The sequence below is a fragment of the Calliphora vicina genome, chromosome 1, assembly GCF_958450345.1.
Source record: "Calliphora vicina chromosome 1, idCalVici1.1, whole genome shotgun sequence".
Taxonomy (NCBI): domain Eukaryota; kingdom Metazoa; phylum Arthropoda; class Insecta; order Diptera; family Calliphoridae; genus Calliphora; species Calliphora vicina.
Genome location: NC_088780.1, coordinates 91,023,658 through 91,031,989, shown reverse-complemented (window position 1 = coordinate 91,031,989; position 8,332 = coordinate 91,023,658). Strand labels below are relative to the sequence as shown.

Genomic DNA, 8,332 nt, shown 5'->3' with positions numbered 1-8,332 from the left:
TATTTTCAATTTAAACAACTAACAATCTTTAAATTAAGAAAATACTAAAAATGATTATGTATAAAATACTAATACATAAATCAAAAATGCTTTGTCTTAATTAATATAATCAGCAAACACTGAGTTTATATCATTCTAGTTATTAATTCTCATTATATTAAGATTCGGCAAACCCGAATATAGTACTCTAACTTATTTCGTTTAATTTTCTTATTAAAACCTTAAATTCAATTATACAAAACTAATACAATTTCTCTAGCAATTGTACGCGAATGTGTGTAAAAGTCGATAAGAAATGTGCTCCTTAACATCTTAATATCTGAACTTTGCACATTTTCCCTTCTAATCTCATAACTTAGTCTCATGATAATGATTTTAGATTGTATGTTGCAGGATAATGTAAGTATTTTGGTTTTATATCTATTTAACTTTTGTTATTTTATATTGGATTATAGTACTTACTACAGAACCATCAGTTTCACAAATAACATTACATTACACTACATTATTATACTTTCTAATTGAGTACAATTTCAGTTGGCAACACCCACAGCGCGCTCTTTAGTTCAGTTGTAGTCGAAAGTATGTATGTGAGTATTTTGTATTTGCCTCAATTCGACGTAGTATTGTTTCAACTTGAGTTAAGATAAAAATGAAACTATTACATTACTTTTTGTTCGGATTACACAGAGATACTTGTACAGAAATGTATGTAAACCAATATACCAAACACTATTTACAAGCTATACTCTACAACATGCTGTTATTACCTTTAGCAGTGATAAAATCTAATTGCTCTGCTTTATTGTGTTAAATTGATACTTTGAGAATTAAATTACTAATATTGTAATAGGATCACGAAAAACACACACTTTTATCATAGACATTACGCCACTGCATGTGTATCAGAAAGTTCAAATGTATGTAAAATTGAAATAAATATGTACATACATATTAACGTATATTTGTACAAGATTCCCAGCAGAAAGCTTTACATAATTGTAAGAACGCAGCAGTTCTTGCTGGGTGTCCCAAAAAAGTGAGTTTACCTATCACTAAATGCAGGCGCGGATCCAGAAAAAATAAAAATTTAAAATTAATTTGTATCCAGTTTGTTTAAATTACTCACAAAAAAGTGCAGTACAAAGTGACCACACTCTAGATTACATGGAGACACTTAAGTGGCATATTGCCTCCAAACTAAATTACATGATATGTAAAAAGCAACCAATTGATTTCTCTCTGAACTACAAAGATCACATACTTGTCGAATGACCAAAAATATATAAATTGGAGTCAGCCAAGTGATCAGAAATTAAAGACAATTACTGTCTAAAAGGGATACATTGAGTGCTGGAAATTTGTACTTACAATATCTACCTTTACTGATTCCTGTACATACATAGCAAACAAGTATCAAGCGAGTAAAAACTTTTAGCAGTTTCCGTTTGACTTGTTTTAATTTTCTAATGCTTAAAGCAGTTTTACAATTTTTTGCTGGGCTGAAGGCAAAACTAGTACATATTTGCCTATTTATTTACATATGCATAGATATTTATATATCCGTCGCTTAGAATGACTATGTAAGTTAAGCCTATAATCGTGTACTTAAGTTTATATAAGAATAACATTTAAGTGTAAATCAACTGAAGGAAATCTTCTAAATCTTAATTATATATATTATAAATAATAGTTAAGGAAATATTTGAAACGAAGTTAGGGAGTGAGGACAAAAAAAAAAATATTTCAAAATTTATTGAAATTAGGATCACGGGTACTCTATGGTAATACGAAATATGAAGTTTCTTAAATATTACGTTTGCTATGGTTTGTATTCTATCAAGGTTCTAAGTTTATATACACAGAGAAAACAGATTCGTGATAGCAACCGAATTTGTTGCCAATCGAATGATTCGGTTGCACACATAGAATTTTTCAGTTCTAACAACAGAAAGTCAGTTGATAAAGAAGACTTTCAGTTGAGGCAACCAAACTTTAGCTTCCCCTTCCAAAATATTGTAGCCACAACTGTAAAATTCGTTCACTAAGATAGAATCATTCGATTGGCAACAAATTCGGTTGCTATCACGAATCTGTTTTCTCTGTGTAAGAATTAAGCCTGATCCGAAAATCACTTCAACGAGCATAAATCTTTTAAAAATGTTGGTATACATATAAAATTCAACAAACATAACCTTCATACACGCAGAGAAAAAATATAATTGGGAATGGTTACTGTAACTATTTAAATAGTGTTACAAGATTTTTTATAATATTATAGTCACAGTAACTATTTACATGATTGTGGTAACCATAATATGGTTAATTTATGATTCACATGATTGTATCAACCATATATATATATATATATTGGTTCCTGTTGTTCCTATAAGGAGCATAGGGCCTCAACGAATTTTGCCCAGTTATTTCTGTTTGATGCTATGTTCTTGATTTCGCTCCAGCTTTTCCCTGATTTGGTAACTTCGAGAGTTAGTTGTCTGCGCCAAGAGTGAGCCGGCCGTCCTATTCGCCTGCTTCCCTGAGGGTTCCAGTCAATGGCATTGCGGGTGATATCATTAGGTGGGCGGCGTAATGCATGTCCTATGCAGCCCCACTTTCGTTTTAGAATTTCAACTTTAACTGGTATCTGATGTGTGCGGGTCCAGAGTTGATTATTCGCAATATTCTTCTGAGACATCTGTTGATAAAAACTTGCAAGGTGTTGATATCTCCCGGAGCTGTGTTCCATGTTTCGCATCCGTATAATAGCACAGACTTAACGCACGAATTGAAAATTCTGATTTTTGTGGTAATGGAGAGGGATGGAGACTTCCATACTGATGTTAGCTGGCCAAATGATTGTCTAGCTTTCATGGTACGGTTGGAGACATCATCCGAAGATCCGCCAGTGACAGTTAGGATACCACCTAGATAGCAGAACTGGTTCACGTCTTGAAGAGTGATATTCTGAATGGAGAACGGTATGCTGCATGAAGAGTTGATTCTCATTACCTTTGTTTTTGGTATATTTATTCTGAGGCCTGCCTTTGAAGCTTCCATTTCGATCTTTTTCAAATTTTCTACCATATCTGAGTGATTTTGTGTGAGTAGGCATATGTCGTCTGCGTAGTCAAGATCGGAAAGACGGCCATTTAAATCCCACGTGATCCCCCTTCTGTTACACATTGCGTTCCTCATTACGATATCCAAAACTACCTTGAAGAGTAAAGGTGATAAAACGCAACCCTGCCTTACACCTGCTCTAACGTTCACCGAATCACTTACAAAGTTCTCGTGTAGTATCCGACATTTTGCATTGTTATATAGCTCCTGGATGATATTGATTATTTTTCTAGGTACACCTTTACAGGCAAGAGCATTTCAAATGGCAGGGTGGGAAAGTGTGTCGAACGCCTTTTCAAAATCGATAAATATAAGGTAGAGAGGCGATCTATATTCTACAGATTGTTCGATAATGATTCGAAGGCTATTAATGTGATCTATGCATGATTTTTATGCTCTTAATCCCGCCTGTTCGCATCTGAATTCTTGATCGAGGGAATCAGATAATCGATTGTGGACGATGTTTGCAATGACTTTGTTGATCATGCTTAGAAGTGTTATGCCTCTCCTGTTCTTACATTCGGTGAGATCACCTTTTTTCGGTATGTTGATAATCATACCTTCTTTTAAATCTTCGCAGATTTCATTGCGATCCCATAAGTTTTGCACAATTTTATGAATCAAGAGGGCTCTTGTATTTGGATCAGCTTTCAGAAGTTCAGGGTTGATATTATCAGATCCTGGGGCCTTGTGCTGTTTGAGGCTAAGAATTGCGTTCGCTATTTCAGCAGTTACGGGAGCGGTTGTTATTATGTCGTCTCGTTCGGTGTGACTGTTGCAGAAGCACAATGGTTCTGTAGAACTATTATCCACTGACAGTAAACCAGAGTAATGTTGTACCCAGATATCAAGTTGGGCGGATTTTGAGGTTATAAGTTCCCCGTTACGATTTTTCAAAGGTTTAGATGATGAGGATTTTCTGTTTGATAGTTTCTTGGTGATTTTGTACAAGTCGCGGCTTCTGTTAGTTTCGGCTGCTGCTTGCGCCTCTGAAGTAAACCCCTCTATCCATCGACGTTTGTCTGTCCGAGCACTACGTTTAACTGCTTTGTCGATTAAATTATAATTGTATTGGAGTATAGACTTCTCCGTTCTGGCCCTTGCAGTGTTTAATTGTGCCTCCATATCCTTTCTGTTGCTGATGATGTTCCAGGTGTCATCAGATATCCATTTCCTTCGTTCTGGATTTTTGTAGCCAATATGGTTTTCTGCTGCGTTGCAAAAAATGTTCCTCACGTTCGTAAATTCATCAAGCGGAAGTTCGTTATTAGATAAGGAGCATCTTAAGGCTTGTGAATATGCGGTTTTAATGTTTAGATTGGACAGCTTTTGAACGTCGAATCTTTTATGAGCACGTTTTCCCTTTCTTACAGCTGCTACCTTAAGTTGGATGGTTCCTATGAGAAGATGATGGTCACTCGAGCAGTCCGCAGCACGCTTATTTCGTACATCGATAAGAGATGCACGCCATGTTGTGCTGATAGCTATATGATAAATTTGGTTCTCAGTGTGGTGGTCAGGTATTCTCTTGTGAGGGAAGATTGTGCCGCCAATTAACAAATTGTTAGCTATACACGATTCAGTTAACATCTCGCCGTTTTCGGTCATTCTTCCCAAGCCATGACAGCCCATGGCTGTTTCACGGTTAGTGTTGTCTGCGCCCACTTGAGCATTGAAGTCGCCCATCTTTAGCAATATGTCCCCGTGGTTTGCCGTTGAAATTACTCTGGATAGATGGCTGTAAAAATCCTCCTTCACCGCTGGTTCAGCTAATTCAGTGGGAGCGTAGCACTGGATACATGTAATGGTGCGGGCACGAGTACGAAAGCGTGCCATGATTATTCTGTCAGAATGATGGTGCCAGCTTATCAATGCGTTCCTATCTTCCCTACTGAGTAAAATTCCGACTCCGCTTGAGCGTGGTTCATCGGCAGGTTTACCAGAGTATAGCAATGTAAAACCGTCAGTTGCTAACATCTCTCCATAGTCAGGGAGTCTGGTTTCACACAGACCAAGGAAAACTAAATTGTAGTTCTTAGCTTCCTTGCATATTTGTTCCAGTTTCGTGGAATCTGTTCCAAGCGTCCGAACGTTCCAAGTTCCAAATCGTGTCCGGTGTTTGAAGCCAAAGGTCGTGATCAAAGAAATCATTTGGTTTTTATTTTCATTTCTTGAGGTTTCGGTAATCATGTAATTTAGGATGAGTAGCTGATTAGGCTTCCGCATCCGATCTTGGAGCTGGGGCTGCCAGCAAACCCCCAAGATGGGCTCCGTTTGTTTAAACGGTTAAACTTCCTGATACGCATCGGTGTTAGCATGCCATTCAGGATACCCAGCACGAAGATGGGTGATTGGTTATTTAATGGCGCCAATGGCTCGCCAGGTCAATACAAGGATCATTGGCAACTTGGGATTTAATGGGAACTCGAAAGACCCTCCAAGACTCTCCCCATGTATCCGCTGATTGTCCGCGGCTGCTTAAAAGCAGCTCTCATTATCCGCAACCTATGACGCGTCCGGTAGCATTCAGCTATGCTTCCCACAGGCAGATGATAATATATACAATATCATTAAAATGGCTTTGTATATTTTATCATCCGCTATTGGGCGGATCCATATATATGGTTACAGTAAACAAATATATGTTTGTGGCAACCATATTTATAATGAATTATTTTATCATAATATGTTGTTATCAGATTATGATAAGCCTTAAGCCGAGAGAAACATAATATGATAAGTCCTTCATCATATGAATGGTTGTCACAAACATATATTTGTTTACTGTAACCATATATATGGTTGATACAATCATGTGAATCGTAAATTAACCATATTATGGTTACCACAATCATGTAAATGGTTACTGTGACTATAATATAGTTAAAAAACTTGTAACAATATTGAAATGGATAACATGCTATATTTTTTCTCTGCGTGTACAGACGTAAATCACACGATCTAATTTCATGGCGATCTGTCGATAATTATTTATAGCTCCCATATTAGACCCTCTTCCGAAAATCATTCACGAATATAAATTGCTGAAATTCTAAATGGAACATATTTTTGCTCATTTACTTAGTATTGGGTATTACATAGTCGGGCTTGACCGACTATACTTTCTTACTCGTTTTATTTTATGCTTATTCTATTTTAAGTTTTGTAATGAACATCGAAAACGAAAATGAGAATGGTATGCGGGAACACTTGCAACCCATTCTTCTCCAAATAAATACTTTAGAATCGCGACAGCTATGCTTACGCAACAAGCTATTTATTGGAGTAAATTCGGTAAATATTTGAATTACCGACGCACTGCCGTATTAGGCCAATGCATTCCTGTAATTTCTTTAAAAATACTCTCTAGGTAATTTTATTCAGATTACCACAAACTCCCATTGAAGCACTCTACAACGACGTGCATAGATGGTAAAACACGATTGCAAGTTACAAAACCACGGGTAGTTGTAAGATCGAACTTGTACTTTTAAAAATCGTATGGTTTGAAAATATATTTTCGGAAGATAATGGAATTGGCTTTTATGATATTACTTTTTCATCAACACATCGCACTGGTCGGTATCTACTGTATCTATAAATGTAAAAACCTTTAATATTTGCATATAATGAAAATCAAATTACATACACAGAAAAAACTATTTCTTAAACCGTTTCAATTCAAATATTTGTCACGTATTGAACTGGTTTCAATTATTTCATAATTAAATCAAGTATTCATTTGCTCTAAAATAAAATTTCTTGATATTTTCTATTGAATTTTGAATTTGATTATTTTGACAATTGAATATACAATTTTCGTTATTGGTTGAATTTCAAATACAAAAATTATTGAATAGATAATTTTCGTAATTGAAAACACATTTTTGTTATTTTTTGTGTTTCAATTACGAAAATTATCTATTCAATAATTTTTGTAATTGAAATTCAACCAATATCGAAAATTGTATATTCAATTGTCAAAATAATCAAATTCAAAACTCAAAATTCAATAGAAAATATCAAGAAATTTTGTTTTTGAGCAAATGAATACTTGATTTAATTATGAAATAATTGAAACCAGTTCAATATGGGATAAATGTTTGAATTGAAATATAATTTTTTCTGTGTACATTCAATAAAATAAATTTAAAGTAATTGAATATTTAAAAATAATCAAATTAAAAGGGTGTTCACTGTCCATCTAGCTGGCTGTGCATGTAAACTTTATGCGCAAAGAACAGGTCGCAATTTTGAACATTCATATTTCCATAAAAACGGCTTAGATCTGTTTCATACAAATGTCCTCCTATAATATGACCTTTTTAACATACTATATTGTTATAATATTTCAATTGTTATATCATATTTAGGTGGAGGTTATTTAAGATTCGGGACGGCTAAATATAGTACTCTTACTTGTTTTATTTTTTTTTTATCCCCACAGTGGAGGTCTAGGGTATATATAAATCAAAGCTAAAGCTATATTTCTATTGGTGAGCGGGAAAGAAAGTTTAGTAACTAAGAAAATATATCAGTATTTATAAGACTTTAATTTTCAACAATAATGATGTCAGCAATCTTATTCAAAATATCTGTGACATATTATCACAGCTCACTAATTAAAAGTTCTATATTAATCATTTTCCTCAAATTCGTATTAATAGAATATATTTTTGGGCTTATTTTATTACGTTGTTTTGATTAATTAAATTTCAGATCTAAAAAAGAAATAGTTGACATAAGTAAATTGAGGGAAAAAATTAAAAAAAAATACAACGAAATATGTTAAGCAATCCAAATATTTCTTTCTGTGGTCATGAAAAAAATAGAAATACACCCATTTAGCATGTGCATTCGTCGCTGTCTCAGTGACGACTAAACAAAAGAGAAAATAATATGTGTGCGAATAACTTGCACAATTGTGCTATGAAAAGGACTTCAATAATATAAATAGAATAAAGTGGTATATAACGAAAAACAAATAGCATTCTATGAAAATGTATGTATGGGTTAACATTACCTCAGTATTTCAGTTTGATTTATATATGTATTGAATAAAAATAAAAAAAAATTCCTGAATAAGTATAAACAACCCAATATTATTGATTTTTTTTGTTAGTTTCAAATGATATGAATAGAAAACTCTTTCACTTTTTTCAAATTCCATCATAACGATGAATATTCACATTGTATCAATTTCTTTAAT

General features: G+C 34.2%; 1 protein-coding gene across 1 annotated transcript; it reads right to left on the bottom strand.

Annotated features, from left to right (window-relative positions):
- Window positions 1-3,513: 3,513 nt before the first annotated feature.
- On the bottom strand, window positions 3,514-4,959 carry LOC135951515 (uncharacterized). The gene has a single exon (XM_065501180.1). It carries the CDS (start codon window positions 4,957-4,959, stop codon window positions 3,514-3,516), a length of 1,446 nt encoding a protein of 481 aa, XP_065357252.1.
- Window positions 4,960-8,332: the final 3,373 nt, after the last annotated feature.